The sequence below is a fragment of the Tinamus guttatus genome, unplaced genomic scaffold (assembly GCF_059628265.1).
Source record: "Tinamus guttatus ecotype Peru unplaced genomic scaffold, ASM5962826v1 Tinamus_guttatus_pri_ptg001467l, whole genome shotgun sequence".
In the NCBI taxonomy this organism is placed as follows: Eukaryota; Metazoa; Chordata; class Aves; order Tinamiformes; family Tinamidae; genus Tinamus; species Tinamus guttatus.
The window spans coordinates 23,200-45,204 of record NW_028290001.1 but is presented as its reverse complement, the minus strand read 5'-3'; the positions used below and the strand labels follow the sequence as shown (position 1 = coordinate 45,204).

The 22,005-nt window shown below is 58.7% G+C and overlaps 1 protein-coding gene across 1 annotated transcript in view; it reads right to left on the bottom strand.

Annotated features, from left to right (window-relative positions):
- Positions 1–22,005, bottom strand: part of LOC148590318 (sodium/potassium-transporting ATPase subunit alpha-3-like) — a gene marked incomplete at its 3' end in the record, with an annotated part of 49,468 nt that overhangs the window by 4,606 nt on the left and 22,857 nt on the right. Inside the window, 6 exon segments of the mRNA XM_088539186.1 lie at positions 6,945–7,068; positions 11,858–12,012; positions 12,091–12,259; positions 16,740–16,890; positions 18,039–18,175; positions 19,254–19,429. Of these exon segments, the coding sequence (XP_088395312.1) occupies positions 6,945–7,068; positions 11,858–12,012; positions 12,091–12,259; positions 16,740–16,890; positions 18,039–18,175; positions 19,254–19,429 (912 nt within the window).

The following is a 22,005-nucleotide window of genomic DNA, read 5'->3' as shown; positions in this document are numbered from 1 at the left end:
AATGACACGGGAATGATGGGAGCCCATGGGAGCCTATGGGAGCCCATTGAACCCTATGGGATCCATTGAACCCTATGGGATCCCATTGAACCCTATGGGATCTCATTGAACCTCTTGGGAGCCCATTGAACCCTATGGGAGCCCATTGAACCCTATGGGATCCATTGAACCCTATGGGAGCCCATTGAACCCTATGGGATCCATTGAACCCTATGGGATCTCATTGAACCCTATGAGATCTCATTGAACCCTATGGGATCCCATTGAACCCTATGGGATCCATTGAACCCTATGGGATCCATTGACCCCTATGGGATCCCATTGGACCCCATTGCACCCCTGGATCATCCCTATGGAGCAGGCACGAGGGCAGGAAGCCGTTCTCGGCCAGGATCACGAAGTACGAGAAGAAGCCGCCCAGCGCCTGGATCATCCCTAGGGAATAACGGGAATGACACGGGAATGATGGGAGCCCATGGGAGCCTATGGGAGCCCATTGAACCCTATGGGATCCATTGAACCCTATGGGAACCCGTTGAACCCTATGGGATCTCATTGAACCCTATGGGATCCATTGAACCCTATGGGATCTCGTTGAACCCCATGGGATCTCATTGAACCCTATGGGATCCATTGAACCCTATGGGATCTCATTGAACCCTATGGGATCCCATTGAACCCTATGGGATCCATTGAACCCTATGGGATCTCATTGAACCCTATGGGATCCCATTGAACCCTATGGGATCCATTGAACCCTATGGGATCTCATTGAACCCTATGGGATCCATTGAACCCTATGGGATTTCATTGAACCCTATGGGATCTCATTGACCCCTATGGGATCCATTGAACCCTATGGGATCCATTGAACCCTATGGGATCTCATTGAACCCTATGGGATCCATTGAACCCCATGGGATCCCATTGAACCCTATGGGATCTCATTGACCCTATGGGATCCATTGACCCCTATGGGATCCATTGACCCCTATGGGATCCATTGAACCCTATGGGATCTCATTGAACCCTATGGGAGCCCATTGAACCCTATGGGATCCATTGAACCCTATGGGATCCATTGAACCCTATGGGATCTCATTGAACCCTATGGGATCCATTGAACCCTATGGGATCCATTGAACCCTATGGGAGCCCATTGAACCCTATGGGATCTCATTGAACCCTATGGGAGCCCATTGAACCCTATGGGATCTCATTGAACCCAATGGGATCCATTGAACTCTATGGGATCCATTGAACCCTATGGGATCCCATTGAACCCTATGGGATCCCATTGACCCCTATGGGATCCCATTGGACCCCATTGCACCCCTGGATCATCCCTATGGAGCAGGCACGAGGGCAGGAAGCCGTTCTCGGCCAGGATCACGAAGTACGAGAAGAAGCCGCCCAGCGCCTGGATCATCCCTAGGGAATAACGGGAATGACACGGGAATGATGGGAGGCCATGGGAGCCTATGGGAGCCCATTGAACCCTATGGGATCCATTGAACCCTATGGGATCTCATTGAACCCTATGGGATCTCATTGAACCCTATGGGATCCATTGAACCCTATGGGATGTCATTGGACCCTATGGGATCTCATTGAACCCCATGGGATCCCATTGAACCCTATGGGATCCCATTGAACCCTATGGGATCTCATTGAACCCTATGGGATCTCATTGACCTCTATGGGATCTCATTGAACCCTATGGGATCCATTGAACCCTATGGGATCTCATTGAACCCTATGGGATCTCATTGAACCCTATGGGATCCATTGAACCCTATGGGATCCCATTGAACCCCATGGGATCTCATTGACCCCTATGGGATCCCATTGAACCCCATGGGATCTCATCGACCCCTATGGGATCCCATTGGACCCCATTGCACCCCTGGATCATCCCTATGGAGCAGGCACGAGGGCAGGAAGCCGTTCTCGGCCAGGATCACGAAGTACGAGAAGAAGCCGCCCAGCGCCTGGATCATCCCTAGGGAATAACGGGAATGACATGGGAATGATGGGAGCCCATGGGAGCCTATGGGAGCCCATTGAACCCCATGGGATCCATTGAACCCTATGGGATCTCATTGAACCCTATGGGATCCATTGAACCCTATGGGATCCATTGAACCCCATGGGATCCCATTGAACCCTATGGGATCCCATTGAACCCTATGGGATCTCATTGAACCCTATGGGATCCCATTGAACCCTATGGGATCCATTGAACCCTATGGGATCTCATTGACCCCTATGGGATCTCATTGAACCCCATGGGATCCCATTGACCCCTATGGGATCCATTGACCCCTATGGGATCTCATTGACCCCTATGGGATCTCATTGAACCCTATGGGATCCATTGAACCCTATGGGATCTCATCGACCCCTATGGGATCCATTGAACCCTATGGGATCTCATTGAACCCTATGGGATCCCATTGAACCCTATGGGATCCATTGAACCCTATGGGAGCCCATTGAACCCTATGGGATCCATTGAACCCTATGGGATCTCATTGAACCCTATGGGATCCCATCGACCCCTATGGGATCCCATTGACCCCTATGGGATCCATTGAACCCTATGGGATCCCATTGAACCCTATGGGATCCATTGAACCCTATGGGATCTCATTGAACCCTATGAGATCCATTGAACCCCATGGGATCCCATTGAACCCTATGGGATCCATTGAACCCTATGGGATCCATTGAACCCTATGGGATCTCATTGACCCCTATGGGATCTCATTGAACCCTATGGGATCCATTGAACCCCATGGGATCTCATTGAACCCTATGGGATCCATTGAACCCTATGGGATCTCATTGAACCCTATGGGATCTCATTGACCCCTATGCGATCTCATTGACCCCTATGGGATCCCATTGAACCCTATGGGATCCATTGAACCCTATGGGATCCATTGAACCCTATGGGATCTCATTGAACCCTATGGGATCTCATTGACCCCTATGGGAGCCCATTGAACCCTATGGGATCCATTGAACCCTATGGGATCTCACTGACCCCTATGGGATCTCATTGAACCCTATGGGATCTCATCGACCCCTATGGGATCCATTGAACCCTATGGGATCCCATTGACCCCTATGGGATCCCATTGGACCCCATTGCACCCCTGGATCATCCCTATGGAGCAGGCACGAGGGCAGGAAGCCGTTCTCGGCCAGGATCACGAAGTACGAGAAGAAGCCGCCCAGCGCCTGGATCATCCCTAGGGAATAACGGGAATGACATGGGAATGATGGGAGCCCATGGGAGCCTATGGGAGCCCATTGAACCCTATGGGATCTCATTGAACCCTATGGGATCTTATTGAACCCTATGGGATCTCATTGAACCCTATGGGATCCATTGACCCCTATGGGATCTCATTGAACCCTATGGGATCTCATTGAACCCTATAGGATCTCGTTGAACCATATGGGATCCATTGAACCCTATGGGATCCATTGAACCCTATGGGATCCCATTGAACCCTATGGGATCTCATTGCACCCTATGGGATCCATTGAACCCTATGGGATCCCATTGAACCCTATGGGATCTCATTGAACCCTATGGGATCCATTGAACCCTATGGGATCCCAATGAACCCTATGGGATCTCATTGAACCCTACGGGATCCATTGACCCCTATGGGATCCCATTGGACCCCATTGCACCCCTGGATCATCCCTATGGAGCAGGCACGAGGGCAGGAAGCCGTTCTCGGCCAGGATCACGAAGTACGAGAAGAAGCCGCCCAGCGCCTGGATCATCCCTAGGGAATAACGGGAATGACACGGGAATGATGGGAGCCCATGGGAGCCTATGGGATCCATTGAACCCTATGGGAGCCCATTGAACCCTATGGGATCCATTGAACCCTATGGGAGCCCATTGAACCCTATGGGATCTCATTGAACCCTATGGGATCCATTGAACCCTATGGGATCCCATTGAACCCTATGGGATCTCATTGAACCCTATGGGATCCATTGAACCCTATGGGATCCCATTGAACCCTATGGGATCCCATTGAACCCTATGGGATCTCATTGAACCCCATGGGATCTCATTGACCCCTATGGGATCCATCGACCCCTATGGGATCCATTGAACCCTATGGGATCTCATTGAACCCTATGGGATCTCATTGACCCCTATGGAATCCCATTGAACCCTATGGGATCCCATTGACCCCTATGGGATCCCATTGGACCCCATTGCACCCCTGGATCATCCCTATGGAGCAGGCACGAGGGCAGGAAGCCGTTCTCGGCCAGGATCACGAAGTACGAGAAGAAGCCGCCCAGCGCCTGGATCATCCCTAGGGAATAACGGGAATGACACGGGAATGATGGGAGCCCATGGGAGCCTATGGGAGCCCATTGAACCCTATGGGAGCCCATTGAACCCTATGGGATCTCATTGAACCCTATGGGATGCATAGAACCCTATGGGATCTCATTGAACCCTATGGGATCTCATTGAACCCTATGGGATGCATAGAACCCTATGGGATCTCATTGACCCCTATGGGATCTCATTGAACCCTATGGGATCCATTGAACCCTATGGGATCTCATTGACCCCTATGGGATCCATTGAACCCTATGGGATCCATTGAACCCCATGGGATCTCATTGAACCCTATGGGATCCATTGCACCCTATGGGATCTCATTGACCCCTATGGGATCTCATCGACCCCTATGGGATCCCATTGGACCCCATTGCACCCCTGGATCATCCCTATGGAGCAGGCACGAGGGCAGGAAGCCGTTCTCGGCCAGGATCACGAAGTACGAGAAGAAGCCGCCCAGCGCCTGGATCATCCCTAGGGAATAACGGGAATGACACGGGAATGATGGGAGCCCATGGGAGCCTATGGGAGCCCATTGAACCCTATGGGATCCATTGAACCCTATGGGATCTCATTGAACCCTATGGGATCCCGTTGAACCCTATGGGATCTCATTGAACCCCATGGGATCTCATTGAACCCTATGGGATCTCATTGGACCCTATGGGATCCATTGAACCCTATGGGATCCATTGAACCCTATGGGATCTCATTGAACCCTATGGGATCTCATTGAACCCTATGGGATCCATTGAACCCTATGGGATCTCATTGAACCCTATGGGATCTCATTGAACCCTATGGGGTCTCATTGAACCCCATGGGATCCATTGAACCCTATGGGATCTCATTGAACCCTATGGGGTCTCATTGAACCCTATGGGATCCCATTGAACCCTATGGGATCTCATTGAACCCTATGGGATCCATTGAACCCTATGGGATCCATTGAACCCTATGGGATCCATTGAACCCTATGGGATCCCATTGACCCCTATGGGATCCCATTGGACCCCATTGCACCCCTGGATCATCCCTATGGAGCAGGCACGAGGGCAGGAAGCCGTTCTCGGCCAGGATCACGAAGTACGAGAAGAAGCCGCCCAGCGCCTGGATCATCCCTAGGGAATAACGGGAATGACACGGGAATGATGGGAGCCCATGGGAGCCTATGGGAGCCCATTGAACCCTATGGGATCCATTGAACCCTATGGGATCTCATTGAACCCCATGGGATCTCATTGAACCCTATGGGAGCTCATTGAACCCTATGGGATCCATTGAACCCTACGGGATCCATTGACCCCTATGGGATCTCATTGCACCCTATGGGATCTCATTGAACCCTATGGGAGCCCATTGAACCCTATGGGATCCATTGAACCCTATGGGATCTCATTGAACCCTATGGGATCCCATTGAACCCTATGGGATCCATTGAACCCTATGGGATCTCATTGAACCCTATGGGATCCATTGAACCCTATGGGAGTCCATAGCATCCTATGGGATCCATGCGATCCCATTGAACCCTATGGGACCCCATTGAACCCCTGGATCATCCCTGCGGAACCGGGAATAACATTGGGGTGATGGGAGCCCATAGCCCCCTATGGGATCCTATGGGATCCCATTGCACCCATGGGAGCCGATTGCACCCTATGGGGCTGCTCTGCACCCTATAGGATCCATGGGATCCCATTGCACCCCTGGATCATCCCTATGGAGCGGGAATGACATCGGGAATGATGGGAGCCCATTGCACCCTATGGGATCTCATTGCACCCTATGGGTCCCCATAGCACCCCATAGCACCCTGTTGCACCCTATAGGACCCCACAGTGCCCCATAGCGCCCCACAGTGCCCCATAGCGCCCCATACCCGCCCCATAGTGCCCCATAGCGCCCCATACCCGCCCCATAGCTGCCCCATAGCTGCCCCATAGCGCCCCATGGCGCCCCATAGTGTCCCATAGCACCTCCCAGCCCCATAGCACCTTCCAGCCCAATATCACCTCCCAGCCCCATAGCCGCCCCACAGCTGCCCCATAGCGCACCGATCTGCCCGTAGGCCATGCTGATGAGCCGCTCGTTGACCAGCTTGTCCGAGCTCATCTCGCCCCATATCCACCCCATAGCGCCCCATAGCGCCCTCCAGCCCCATAGCGCCCCATAGCGCCCCACATCGCCCCACATCCTGCCCCATAGCGCACCGATCTGCCCGTAGGCCATGCTGATGAGCCGCTCGTTGACCAGCTTGTCTGAGCTCATCCTGCCCCATATCCACCCCATAGCGCCCCATAGCGCCCCATAGCGCCCCATAGCACCTTCCAGCCCCATAGCACCTTCCAGCCCAATATCACCTCCCAGCCCCATAGCGCCCCATACCCGCCCCATAGCGCCCCATAGCCGCCCCACATCCTGCCCCATAGCGCACCGATCTGCCCGTAGGCCATGCTGATGAGCCGCTCGTTGACCCGGCTGTCCAAGCTCATCCTGCCCCATATCCACCCCATAGCGCCCCATAGCCGCCCCATAGCCGCCCCACACGCACCGATCTGCCCGTAGGCCATGCTGATGAGCCGCTCGTTGACCAGCTTGTCCGACCGGGGGTTCCGCGGCTGCCGTTTCATGATGTCGCTCTCGGCCGCTTCGTAGGCCAGGGAGATGGCCGGGACCTGGGGGCGTCGCCGTGGCGACCGTCACCATGGCGACCGTCACCATGGGGACCGGTACAATGGGGACCGTCACCATGGGAACCGTCACCATGGAGACTGGCACGATGGGGACCAGCATCATGGGGATCATCACCATGGGAACCGTCACCGTGGAGACCAGTCCAATGGGGATCATCACCGTGGGGGGAACCGTCACCGTGGGAACCGTCACCGTGGAGACCGGTACAATGGGGATCATCACCGTGGCGACCGTCACCGGGGGGACCGTCACCATGGGGACCGTCACCATGGGAACCATCACCATGGGGACCGGTACAATGGGGATCATCACCGTGGCGACCGTCACCGTGGGGACCGGTACAATGGGGACCGGCACCACGGGGATGTCACCATGGGAACTGGTATCATGGGGACCGTCACTGTGGGGACCGTCACTATGGGAACCGTCACCATGGGAACCAGCACCTCGGGGACCGTCACCATGGGGGAAACCGTCACCATGGGGACCAGTATCATAGGGGGAACCGTCGCCATGGGAACCGTCACCGTGGGAACCGTCACCGTGGGAACCGTCACCGTGGGGGGAACAATGACCATGGGAACCGGCACCATGGGGATCATCACCATGGAGACCAGCACGATGGGAATCATCACCACGGGGGGAACCATCCCCATGGGAACCATCACCATGGGAACCATCCCCCATGGGAACCATCACCATGGGAACCATCACCATGGAGACCAGTATCATGGGAACCATTCCCATGGGAACCATCACCATGGGAACCATCACCATGGGAACCATCACCATGGGGACCATCACCATGGGGACCGTCACCGTGGGAACCATCACCGTGGGGACCAGTACCACGGGGATGTCACCATGGGAACTGGCACCATGGAGACCGTCACCATGGGGGGAACCTTCACTATGGGGACCATCACCATGGGGACCAGGATCATGAGAACCGTCACCATGGGGGGAACCGTCACCGTGGGGACCGTCACCGTGGGGACCAGTATCACAGGGGGAACTGTCGCCATGGGGACCATCACCATGGGAACCATCACCATGGGGACCAGGGCCTGGGGGCATCTCAGGGGGTTCTGGGTCTTGGGGGGTGCCATGTTGGGGGTCCCATTTTGGGGGTCTCCATGGGATTTGGGGGTCCCAGGAGACCCTCATGGGGCCTGAGGGCATCTCAGAGGGTTCCTAGCTCTGGGTGTCCCATTTTGGGGATTCCATTTTGGGGGTCTCCATGGGGTCTCCATGGGATTTTGGGGGTCTCAGGTGCTTGAGGGCATCTCAGGAGGTTCCTGGCTCTTGGAGGTCCCGTTTTGGGGGTCTCAAGGGGTCTCCATGGGATTTGGGGGTCCCAGGAGACCCTCATGGGGCCTGAGGGCATCTCAGTAGGTTCCTCACTCTTGGGGATCCCTTTTTGGGGGGTCCCAAAGGGATTTGGGGGGTCTCAGGTTCCTGAGGGCATCTCAGAGGGTTCCTGGCTCTGGGTGTCCCATTTTGGGGTCCCATTTTGGGGGTCTCCATGGGATTTGGGGGTCTCAGGTTCCTGAGGGCATCTCAGGGGGTTCCTGGCTCTTGGGGGTCCCATTTTGGGGGTCCCATTTTGGGGGATTTCCATGGGATTTGGGGGTCTCAGGTGCTTGAGGGCATCTCAGGGGCTTCCTGGCTCTCGGGGATCCCATTTTGGGGGTCTCCATGGGATTTGGGAGTCCCAGGAGACCCTCATGGGGCCTGAGGGCATCTCAGGGGGTTCCTCACTCTTGGGGGTCCCATGTTGGGGGTCTCCATGGGGTCTCCATGGGATTTGGGGTTCCCAGGAGACCCCCCTCACCCCTAAGGACATCTCAGGGGGTTCCTTGTTGTTGGGGATCCCATTTTGGGGGTCCCAATGGGATTTTGGGGTCTCAGGTGCCTGAGGGCATCTCAGGGGCTTTCAGGCTCTTGGGGATCCCATTTTGGAGGTCCCATTTTGGGGGTCTCCATGGGGTCTCCATGGGATTTTGGGGTCTCAGGTTCTTGAGGGCATCTCAGGGGGTTCCAGGCTCTTGAGGGTCCAGTTTTGGGGTCCCAATGGGATTTGGGGGTCCCAGGAGACCCCTAAAGGGGCCTGAGGGCATCTCAGAGGGTTCCTGGCTCTGAGTGTCCCATTTTGGGGTTCTCCATGGGGTCTCCATGGGATTTTGGGGTCTCCATGGGATTTTGGGGTCTCAGGTTCTTGAGGGCATCTCAGGGGGTTCCTGGCTCTCGGGGATCCCATTTTGGGGGTCCCATTTTGGGGGTCCCAATGGGATTTGGGTTTCTCATGTTCCTGAGGGCATCTCAGAGGGTTCCTGGCTCTTGGGGATCCCATTCTGGGGGTCCTATTTTGGGGTTCCCAATGGGACTTGGGGGTTCCCAGGTGCTTGAGGGCATCTCAGAGGGTTCCTGGCTCTTCGGGATCCCATTTTGAAGGTCCCATTTTGGGGGTCTCCATGGGGTCTCCATGGGATTTGGGGGGTCTCAGGTTCTTGAGGGCATCTCAGGGGGTTCTTGGCTCTTGGGGATCCCATTTTGAAGGTCCCATTTTGGGGGTCTCCATGGGATTTGGGGGTCTCAGGTGCCTGAGGGCATCTCAGGGGGTTCCTGGCTCTTGGGGATCCCATTTTGGGGGTCCCATTTTGGGGGTCTCCATGGGATTTGGGGGTCTCGGGTGCTTGAGGGCATCTCAGGGGCTTCCTGGCTCTTGGGGGTTCCATTTTGGGGGTCTCCATGGGATTTGGGAGTCCCAGGAGACCCTCATGGGGCCTGAGGGCATCTCAGTAGGTTCCTCACTCTTGGGGATCCCTTTTTGGGGGGTCCCAAAGGGATTTGGGGGGTCTCAGGTTCCTGAGGGCATCTCAGAGGGTTCCTGGCTCTGGGTGTCCCATTTTGGGGTCCTATTTTGGGGGTCTCCATGGGATTTGGGGGTTCCAGGAGACCCCTCTGGCCCCTATGGACATCTCAGGGGGTTCTTGGTTTTTGGGATCCCATTTTGGGGGGTCTCCATGGAATTTTGGGGTCCCAGGTTCCTGAGGGCATCTCAGGGGGTTCCTGGCTCTGAGTGTTTCATTTTGGGGATCCCATTTTGGGGGTCCCAATGGGATTTGGGGGTCTCAGGTGCCTGAGGGCATCTCAGGGGGTTCCTGGCTCTTGGGGATCCCATTTTGGGGGTCCCATTTTGGGGGATTTCCATGGGATTTGGGGGTCTCAGGTGCTTGAGGGCATCTCAGGGGCTTCCTGGCTCTTGAGGGTTCCATTTTGGGGGTCCCAATGGGATTTGGGAGTCCCAGGAGACCCTCATGGGGCCTGAGGGCATCTCAGGGGGTTCCTGGATCTTGGAGGTCCCATCTTGGGGGTCCCATTTTGGGGGTCTCCATGGGGTCTCCATGGGATTTGGGGGTCCCAGGTGCCTGAGGGCATCTCAGGGGGTTCCTGGCTCTGAGTGTCCCATTTGGGGTTCTCCATGGGGTCTCCATGGGATTTTGGGGTCTCAGGTGCCTGAGGGCATCTCAGGGGGTTCCTGGCTCTTGGGGATCCCATTTTGGGGGTCCCATTTTGGGGGTCTCCATGGGATTTGGGGGTCTCAGGTTCTTGAGGGCATCTCAGGGGGTTCCAGGCTCTTGAGGGTCCAGTTTTGGGGTCCCAATGGGATTTGGGGGTCCCAGGAGACCCCCCTCACCCCTAAGGACATCTCAGGGGGTTCCAGGCTCTTGGGGGTCCCATGTTGGAGGTCTCCATGGGGTGTCCATGGGATTTGGGGGTCCCAGGTGCCTGAGGGCATCTCAGAGGGTTCCTGGCTCTGAGTGTCCCATTTTGGGGTTCTCCATGGGGTCTCCATGGGATTTTGGGGTCTCCATGGGATTTTGGGGTCTCAGGTTCTTGAGGGCATCTCAGGGGGTTCCAGGCTCTTGAGGGTCCAGTTTTGGGGTCCCAATGGGATTTGGGGGTCCCAGGAGACCCCTAAAGGGGCCTGAGGGCATCTCAGAGGGTTCCTGGCTCTGGGGGATCCCATTTTGGGGGTCTCCATGGGGTCTCCATGGGATTTGGGCGTCCCAGGTGCCTGAGGGCATCTCAGAGGGTTCCTGGCTCTGAGTGTCCCATTTTGGGGGTCTCCATGGGGTCTCCATGGGATTTTGGGGTCTCAGGTTCTTGAGGGCATCTCAGGGGGTTCCTGGCTCTCGGGGGTCCCATTTTGGGGGTCTCCATGGGATTTTGGGGTCTCAGGTTCTTGAGGGCATCTCAGAGGGTTCCTGGCTCTTGGGGATCCCATTCTGGGGGTCCTATTTTGGGGTTCCCAATGGGACTTGGGGGTTCCCAGGTGCTTGAGGGCATCTCAGAGGGTTCCTGGCTCTTGGGGATCCCATTTTGAAGGTCCCATTTTGGGGGTCTCCATGGGGTCTCCATGGGATTTGGGGGGGGTCTCAGGTTCCTGAGGGCATCTCAGGGGCTTCCTGGATCTTGGGGGGGTTCCTGGTTCTTGGGTTCCCATTTTGGGGTATCTCCATGGGATTTGGGGGGTCTCCATGGGATTTGGGGGGTCTCCATGGGATTTTGGGGTATCTCCATGGGATTTTGGGGTCTCCATGGGATTTTGGGGTGTCTCCATGGGCTTTGGGGTATCTCCATGGGATTTGGGGTATCTCCATGGGATTTTGGGGTCTCCATGGGATTTTGGGGTATCTCCATGGGCTTTGGGGTGTCTCGGGTCCCATGTCGGGGTGTCCCCCCATCTCGGGGCCCCCCTCTCACCATGTCGGTGCCCAGGTCGATGCAGAGGATGGTGATGGTCCCCAAGGGCAGCGGGATGTTGGCCATGATGAACAGCAGGAACGGGGTGATCTCGGGGATGTTGCTGGTCAGGGTGTAGGCGATGGACTTCTTGAGGTTGTCGAAGATCAACCGCCCTGCGCGGGTGACAACAACACCCGGTCGGCACCGGGCGACGTCCTATGGGGTCTAGGGGTCCATAGGGGTGTCCCCACCTTCCTCGACGCCGGTGACGATGGAGGCGAAGTTGTCATCGAGGAGGATCATGTCGGCCGCCTGTTTGGACACGTCGGAGCCCGCGATGCCCATGGCCACCCCGATGTCGGCCTTCTTGAGCGCCGGGGAGTCGTTGACGCCGTCGCCCGTCACCGCCACGATGGCGCCCTGGGGACACAGGGGGACATTGGGGTGGCCCCAGTGTCCCCATGTCCCTCTATGTCCTTCCATGTCCCTCATGTCCCTCTATGTCCTTTTATGTCCTTCATGTTCTTCCAGGTCCCTCTATGTCCCCATGTCCCTCCATGTCCCTCCATGTCCCTCAATGTCCTTCTATGTCCCCAATGTCCTCCTGAGTCATTGACGCCGTCGCCCGTCACCGCCACGATGGCGCCCTGGGGACACAGGGGTGGCCTTAATGTCCCCATGTCCCTCTATGTCCTTCCATGTCCCTCTATGTCCTTCTATGTCCCTCAATGACCCTCCATGTCCTCCATGTCCTTCTATGTTCCTCTATGTTCTCCATGTTCTTCCAGGTCCCTCTATGTCCCTCATGTCCCTCAATGTCCCCATGTCCCTCTATGTCCTTCCATGTCCCTCCACGTCCTTCCATGTCCCTCATGTCCCTCTATGTCCCCCTTGTCCTTCCATGTCCCTCTATGTCCTCTATGTCCTCCCTTGTCCCCCCATGTCCTTCTATGTCCCTCCATGTCCCCCATGTCCCTCATGTCCCTCCATGTCCCTCCATGTCCCTCCATGTCCCTCCATGTCCCTCCATGTCCCCCATGTCCCTCATGTCCCTCCATGTCCCTCCATGTCCCCCATGTCCCTCATGTCCCTCCATGTCCCTCCATGTCCCTCCATGTCCCTCCATGTCCCTCTATGTTCCTCCATGTCCCCAATGTCCTCCTGAGTCATTGACGCCGTCACCCGTCACCGCCACGATGGGGACATGGGGACAATGTGGGGTGGCCCCATGTCCCTCTATGTCCCCTCCATGTTCCTCAATGTCCTTCCATGTCCTCCATGTCCTTCTATGTTCCTCCATGTTCTCCATGTTCTTCCAGGTCCCTCTATGTCCCTCATGTCCCCATGTCCCTCCATGTCCTTCATGTCCCTCCATGTCCCTCCATGTCCTTCTATGTCCCCCATGTCCCTCATGTCCCTCTATGTCTCTCTATGTCCCCCCTTGTCCTTCCATGTCCTCCATGTCCCCCATGTTCCTCTATGTTCCTCCATGTCCCTCCACGTCCTTCTGTGTCCCTCTATGTCCTTCTATGTTCCTCTATGTCCTCCATGTCCCTCTATGTCCTTCCATGTGCTCCATGTCCCTCTATGTCCCTCTATGTCCCCCATGTTCCTCAATGTCCCTCCATGTCCCTCATGTCCTTCTATGTTCCTCTATGTTCTCCATGTTCTTCCATGTCCCTCCATGTCCCTCATGTCCCCATGTCCCTCCATGTCCCTCTATGTCCTCTATGTCCCCCATGTTCCTCCATGTCCCTCATGTCCCTCTATGTCCTTCTATGTCCCTCAATGACCCTCCATGTCCTCCATGTCCTTCTATGTTCCTCTACGTCCTCCATGTTCTTCCAGGTCCCTCAATGTCCTCCTTGTCCCTCTATGTCCCCCATGTCCCCCATGTCCTCCTGAGTCGTTGACGCTGTCGCCTGTCACTGCCACGATGGGGACATGGGGACACCGGGACAATGTGGGGTGGCCGTGATGGCCCCATGTCCCTCAATGCCCTTCCATGTCCTTCTATGTTCCTCTATGTCCTCCATGTTCTTCCAGGTCCCTCAATGTCCCCATGTCCCTCTATGTCCTTCCATGTCCCTCCACGTCCTTCCATGTCCCTCATGTCCCTCTATGTCCTCCCTTGTCCCCCCATGTCCCTCTATGTCCCTCCATGTCCCCCATGTCCCTCATGTCCCTCCATGTTCCTCCACGTCCTCCATGTTCCTCAATGTCCTTCTATGTCCCTCCATGTCCCTCTATGTCCCCCTATGTCCTCTATGGCCTCCATGTCCCCAATGTCCTCCTGAGTCGTTGACGCCATCGCCCGTCACCGCCACGATGGCGCCCTGGGGACACGGGGGGACATTGGGGGTGAGAGGGGACACGGGGACAATGTGGGGTGGCACCAATGGCCCCATGTTCCTCTATGTTCCTCCATGTTCCTCAATGTCCCTCTATGTCCCCCCTTGTCCCTCCATGTCCCTCTATGTCCCCCATGTCCCCCATGTCCTCCTGAGTCGTTGACGCCGTCACCCGTCACCGCCACGATGGGGACATGGGGACAATGTGGGGGTGAGAGGGGACACGGGGGGACACGGGGGTGGCCTCAATGTCCCCAGGTCCCTCCATGTCCCCCCATGTCCCTCTATGTCCTCTATGTCCCCCATGTTCCTCATGTCCCTCTATGTCCTTCTATGTCCCTCAATGACCCTCCATGTCCTCCATGTCCTTCTATGTTCCTCTATGTTCTCCATGTTCTTCCAGGTCCCTCTATGTCCTTCTATGTCCCCCATGTCCCCAATGTCCTCCTGAGTCGTTGACGCCGTCGCCCGTCACCGCCATGATGGCACCTGGGGACACAGGGGTGGCCTTAATGTCCCCATGTCCCTCAATGTCCTTCCATGTCCCTCTATGTCCTTCTATGTCCCTCTATGTCCTCCTGAGTCATTGACGCCGTCGCCCGTCACCACCACGATGGCGCCCTGGGGACACAGGGGGACATTGGGGTGGCCCCAGTGTCCCCATGTCCCTCTATGTCCTTCCATGTCCCTCATGTCTCTCTATGTCCTTCTATGTCCTCCATGTCCCTCCATGTCCCCTCCATGTTCCTCCAGGTCCCTCTATGTCCCTCCATGTCCCCAATGTCCTTCTGAGTCGTTGACGCCGTCGCCCGTCACCGCCACGATGGCACCTGGGGACATGGGGACAATGTGGGGTGGCCCCAGTGTCCCCATGTCCCTCCATGTCCCTCCATGTCCCCAATGTCCTTCTATGTCCCTCCATGTCCCTCATGTCCCTCCATGTTCCTCCACATCCCCCCTTGTCCCCCCATGTCCTTCTATGTCCCCCAATGTTCCTCTATGTCCCCCATGTCCCCAATGTCCTCCTGAGTCGTTGACGCCGTCACCGTCACCGCGATGGCGCCTGGGGACACAGGGTGAGGGAGGGGGACGGGGATGGGGACACAGGGGCCACCCTGGGGACACGAGGACCTGGATGGGGACATGGATGGGGAGATTCTGTGGGGCACTATGGGGCAGGGTGTGCGGCGCTATGGGGCAGCCGTGGGCCAGGGTATGGGGCACTGTCCCTATGGGGCGCTATGGGGCAGGATGTGGGTCGCTATGGGTCCCTATGGGTCACGCTATGGGGCAGGATGTGGGTCACACTATGGGGCAGGGTCGCTATGGGTCACACTATGGGTCACGCTATGGGTCGCGCTATGGGGCAGGGTGCTATGGGGCAGGGTCGCTATGGGTCACACTATGGGGCAGGGTCTCTATGGGGCACGCTATGGGTCGCTATGGGTCACACTGTGGGGCAGGCTGTGGGTCTCGCTATGGGTCACTATGGGTCTCTATGGGTCACGCTATGGGGCAGGGTCTCTATGGGTCTCGCTATGGGGCAGGGCGCTATGGGTCCCTATGGGTCGCTATGGGGCAGACCTGGCGCTGGCAGCCCTCCACGATGATCAGTTTCTGCTGTGGGGAGGTCCGAGCGAACACGATCTCCGTGTGGGGCAGCCGTGGGGCGCTATGGGGCAGGGCGCTATGGGGCAGGTCACTATGGGTCACGCTATGGGGCAGGGTCTCTATGGGTCACGCTATGGGTCACGCTGTGGGTCATGCTATGGGTCGCTATGGGGCAGACCTGGCGCTGGCAGCCCTCCACGATGATCAGTTTCTGCTGGGGGGACGTCCGCGCGAACACGATCTCCGTGTGGGGCAGCTGTGGGGCGCTATGGGGCAGGGTCGCTATGGGGCAGGGTCTCTATGGGTCACGCTATGGGGCAGGGCGCTATGGGTCACGCTATGGGGCAGGGCGCTATGGGGCAGGGTCGCTATGGGGCAGGGTCACTATGGGTCGCTATGGGGCAGGGTCTCTATGGGTCGCTATGGGGCAGACCTGGCGCTGGCAGCCCTCCACGATGATCAGTTTCTGCTGGGGGGACGTCCGCGCGAACACGATCTCCGTGTGGGGCAGCCGTGGGGCGCTATGGGGCAGGCTGTGGGTCACGCTATGGGTCACGCTATGGGTCACGCTATGGGGCAGACCTGGCGCTGGCAGCCCTCCACGATGATCAGTTTCTGCTGTGGGGAGGTCCGAGCGAACACGATCTCCGTGTGGGGCAGCCGTGGGGCGCTATGGGGCAGGGCGCTATGGGTCTCTATGGGTCTCTATGGGTCTCTATGGGTCGCTATGGGTCGCTATGGGTCACGCTATGGGGCAGACCTGGCGCTGGCAGCCCTCCACGATGATCAGTTTCTGCTGGGGGGACGTCCGAGCGAACACGATCTCCGTGTGGGGCAGCCGTGGGGCGCTATGGGGCAGGGCGCTATGGGTCTCTATGGGTCTCTATGGGTCTCTATGGGTCGCTATGGGTCGCTATGGGTCACGCTATGGGGCAGACCTGGCGCTGGCAGCCCTCCACGATGATCAGTTTCTGCTGGGGGGACGTCCGAGCGAACACGATCTCCGTGTGGTTCCGCAGGATCTCGTCGATCTGCTCGGCCGACATCTCCTTGAGGTCGGTGCCGTGGATCACGCAGGCCTTGGCATCCCTGGGGGGGGGGAACGTGTGGGGCAGCCCCATAGAGACCCATAGAGACCCACAGCGCCCTGCCCCATAGAGACCCACACTCTGCCCCATAGCGACCCATAGAGACCCTGCCCCACACCCTGCCCCATAGCGACCCATAGCGACCCACACCAAGACCCTGCCCCATAGCGCCCCACAGCCTGCCCCATAGCGACCCACACCCTGCCCCATAGAGACCCACAGCACCCTGCCCCATAGCGACCCACATCCTGCCCCATAGAGACCCATACCCTGCCCCATAGCAACCCTGCCCCATAGCAACCCACACCCCGACTCATAGCCACCCACACCACCCTGCCCCATAGAGACCCACAGCACCCTGCCCCACGGCGACGCGCACCCTGCCCCATAGCAACCCATAGAGACCCACATCCTGCCCCATAGAGACCCTGCCCCGTAGCGCCCCATAGCGCCCTGCCCCATAGCACCCCATAGCCTGCCCCATAGCGACCCACGCCCTGCCCCATAGAGACCCACAGCACCCTGCCCCATAGAGACCCTGCCCCATAGCGCCCTGCCCCATAGAGACCCATAGCGACCCACAGCACCCTGCCCCATAGAGACCCTGCCCCATAGCGACCCATAGAGACCCGCACCCTGCCCCATGGCGACCCACATCCTGCCCCATAGCGACCTGCACCCTGCCCCATAGCGACCCATAGCGACCCACACCGTGACCCACAGAGACCCTGCCCCATAGCGACCCACATCCTGCCCCATAGTGACCCATAGCGACCCACACCCTGCCCCATAGCAACCCATAGCGACCCACACTGTGACCCATAGAGACCCTGCCCCATAGCGCCCCACAGCCTGCCCCATAGCGACCCATAGAGACCCACACCCAGCCCCATAGCCGCCCCATAGCTGCCCCACATCCTGCCCCATAGTGACCCATAGCGCCCCACACCTGGGGTTGACCTGGCTCATGGGGATGTTCAGCCGCGCCGCGATGTCCTGCCCCACACCCTGCCCCATAGCGCCCCATAGCTCCCCATAGCACCTCCCAGCCCCATAGCACCTTCCAGCCCAATATCACCTCCCAGCCCCATAGCCACCCCATAGCTGCCCCATAGCTGCCCCACATCGTGCCCCCACATCGCCCCACACCTGGGGTTGACCTGGCTCACGGGGATGTTCAGCCGCGCCGCGATGTCCTCCACGGTCTCGTTGCCCTCCGAGATGATCCCGACCCCCTTCGCGATGGCCTTGGCCGTGATCGGGTGGTCGCCGGTCACCATGATCACCTGGGGGGGGGGGATGTGGGTCACGCTATGGGGCGGGCTATGGGGCAGGCTATGGGGCGGGCTATGGGTCACGCTATGGGTCACTATGGGTCACTATGGGGCGGGCTATGGGTCACGCTATGGGGCGGGCTATGGGGCGGGCTATGGGGCAGGACAGGGGTCAGGACATGAGTCACTATGGGCCACGCTATGGGGCAGGCTATGGGTCGCTATGGGGCAGGCTATGGGTCGCTATGGGTCACGCTATGGGGCGGGCTATGGGGCGGGCTATGGGGCAGGACATGGGGCAGGACATGGGTCACTATGGGTCACGCTATGGGGCGCGCTATGGGGCAGACTATTGGTCGCTATGGGGCGGGCTATGGGGCGGGCTACGGGTCACTATGGGGTGGGCTATGGGGTAGGCTACGGGTCACGCTATGGGTCACTATGGGTCGCTATGGGGCAGGCTGTAGGTCGCAGTGGGGCAGGCTATGGGGCGCAGTGGGTCGTGCTATGGGGCAGACTATGGGGCAGGCTATGGGTCACGCTATGGGTCACGCTATGGGGTGGGCTACGGGTCACTATGGGTCAGGCTATGGGGCCGACTATGGGTCGCTATGGGGCGGGCTATGGGGCGGGCTATGGGTCACGCTATGGGGCAGACTATGGGGCGGGCTATGGGGCAGGCTGTAGGTCGCAGTGGGGCAGGCTATGGGGCGGGCTATGGGTCACGCTATGGGGCGGGCTATGGGTCGCTATGGGGCAGGACATGGGTCACTATGGGTCACACTATGGGGCAGGCTGTAGGTCGCAGTGGGGCAGGCTATGGGGCGCAGTGGGTCGCTATGGGTCACTATGGGGCGGGCTATGGGTCACGCTATGGGTCGCAGTGGGCCAGGCTATGGGGCACACTATGGGTCACTATGGGGCAGGCTATGGGGCAGGCTGTAGGTCGCACTGGAGCACGCTATGGGTCGCTGTGGGGCAGGCTATGGGGCAAGCTATGAGTCACAGCAGGTTGCAGTGGGGCAGGCTATGGGACGCTGTGGGGCAGGCTATGGGTCCCGCTATGGGTCGCGCTATGGGGCAGCCCCACCTTGATGCCCGCGCTCCGACACTTCCCCACGGCGTCGGGCACGGCCGCGCGCGGGGGGTCGATCATGGACATGAGCCCCACAAAGCAGAGCTGCTCCGTGCAGAAGTTGACGTCGTCGCAGTCGAACGCGAAGCCCTTGGGGTACTGCTCCTCGGGGAGGTAAAGATGGCAGAAACCTGCGGATATGGGGCAGGATGTGGGGCGGGATGTGGGGCTGGGACCCACAGGACCCACATGTGGGGCTGGGACCCACAAGTGGAGCCCCAGACCCATAGGAGCCCATAGGAGCCCATGGGACCCCCAAGTGCAGCCCTTGGGGTACTGCTCCTCGGGGAGGTAGAGGTGGCAGAAACCTGTGGGGCGGGATGTGGGGCTGGGACCCACAAGTGGGACCCATAGGAACCACAAGTGGGGCTGGGACCCATAGGAACCCACGGGACCCCCATGTGGGACCTGGGATCCCCACCCCACACCAGGACCCTCCTGAGCTCCTCACCCCACACCCAGCCCCATAGCTGCCCCATATCCACCCCATAGCTGCCCCATAGCGCCCCACATCCTGCCCCATAGCTCACCCAGCACTCGCTCTCCCAGCCCCCCAAGCTCCAGGTACACGTTCTGGAACGCCTCCTTCATCTCACCCCATAGCTGCCCCACACCCTGCCCCACATCCTGCCCCATAGCTCACCCAGCCCCATAGCACCTCCCAGCCCCATAGCGCCCCATAGCTGCCCCATAGCGTACCAAGGACCCGCTCTCCCAGCCCCCCAAGCTCTAGGTAGGCGTTCTGGAACGCCTCCTTCATCTCGCCCAATATGACCTCCCAGCCCCATAGCTCACCCCACACCCTGCCCCACACCCTGCCCCATAGCTCACCCAGGACCCGCTCTCCCAGCCCCCCCAGCTCCAGGTACGCGTTCTGGAACGCCTCCTTCATCTCCTCGTCCAGCGGCTGCTCCTTCCATCTCAATATCCCCTCCCAGCCCCACATCCTGCCCCATAGCACCTCCCAGCCCCATAGCTGCCCCATAGCTGCCCCACATCATACCCAATACTCTCTCTCCCAATCCCCCAAGCTCCAGGTAGGCGTTCTGGAACGCCTCCTTCATCTTGTCCCATATGACCTCCCAGCCCCATAGCTGCCCCACATCCTGCCCCATAGCTGCCCCATAGCTGCCCCATAGCGTACCAAGGACCCGCTCCCCGAGTCCCCCAAGCTCTAGGTACGCGTTCTGGAACGCCTCCTTCATCTCCTCGTCCAGCGGCTGCTCCATAGCGCCCCATAGCACCTCCCAGCCCCATAGCTGCCCCATAGCGCCCCATAGCTGCCCCATAGCCGTACCCAACACTCGCTCTCCCAGTCCCCCCAGCTCCAGGTAGGCGTTCTGGAACGCCTCCTTCATCTCTCCCCATAGCTGCCCAATATCACCTCCCAGCCCCACATCCTGCCCCATAGCACCTCCCAGCCCCATAGCTGCCCCATAGCTCACCGAGCACCCTCTCTCCAGCCCCCCAAGTTCTAGGTACGCGTTCTGGAACGCCTCCTTCATCTCATCCCATATCCCCTCCCAGCCCCATATCCACCCCATAGCTCACCCCACATCCTGCCCCATAGCGCCCCATAGCTCACCTAGCACCCGTTCCCCCAGCCCCCCAAGCTCCAGGTACGCGTTCTGGAACGCCTCCTTCATCTCCTCGTCCAGCGGCTGCTCCTTCCATCCCAATATCCCCTCCCAGCCCCATAGCGCCCCATAGCCGCCCCATAGCTGCCCCATAGCTGCCCCATAGCTCACCTAGGACCCGTTCCCCAGCCCCCCCAGCTCCAGGTACGCGTTCTGGAACGCCTCCTTCATCTCACCCCATAGTGTCCCATAGCACCTCCCAGCCCCATAGCTGCCCCATAGCTCACCCCACATCCCACCCCATAGCGCCCCATAGCTCACCTAGGACCGTTCCCCCAGCCCCCCAAGCTCCAGGTACGCGTTCTGGAACGCCTCCTTCATCTCCTCGTCCAGCGGCTGCTCCTTCCAGCCCCACATCCCGCCCCACATCCTGCCCCACATCCTGCCCCATAGCTCACCCAACACTCGCTCTCCCAATCCCCCCAGCTCCAGGTACGCGTTCTGGAACGCCTCCTTCATCTCCTCGTCCAGCGGCTGCTCCTTCCATAGCCCCATCCATCCCAATATCCCCTCCCAGCCCCATAGCTGCCCCATAGCTGCCCCATAGCTCACCGAGCACCCTCTCTCCCAGCCCCCCAAGCTCTAGGTACGCGTTCTGGAACGCCTCCTTCATCTCCTCGTCCAGCGGCTGCTCCTTCCATCCCAATATCCCTCCCAGCCCCACATCCCACCCCACATCCTGCCCCATAGCCGTACCCAACACTCGCTCTCCCAGCCCCCCAAGCTCCAGGTACGCGTTCTGGAACGCCTCCTTCATCTCCTCGTCAGCGGCTGCTCCATAGTGTCCCATATCCACCCCATAGCACCTCCCAGCCCCATAGCGCCCCATAGCTGCCCCATAGCTCACCCAGGACCCGTTCCCCCAGTCCCCCCAGCTCCAGGTACGCGTTCTGGAACGCCTCCTTCATCTCACCCCATAGTGTCCCATATCACCTCCCAGCCCCATATCCACCCATAGCTCACCCCACATCCTGCCCCACATCCTGCCCCATAGCGCCCCATAGCTCACCGAGCACCTCTCTCCCAGCCCCCCAAGTTCGAGGTAGGCGTTCTGGAACGCCTCCTTCATC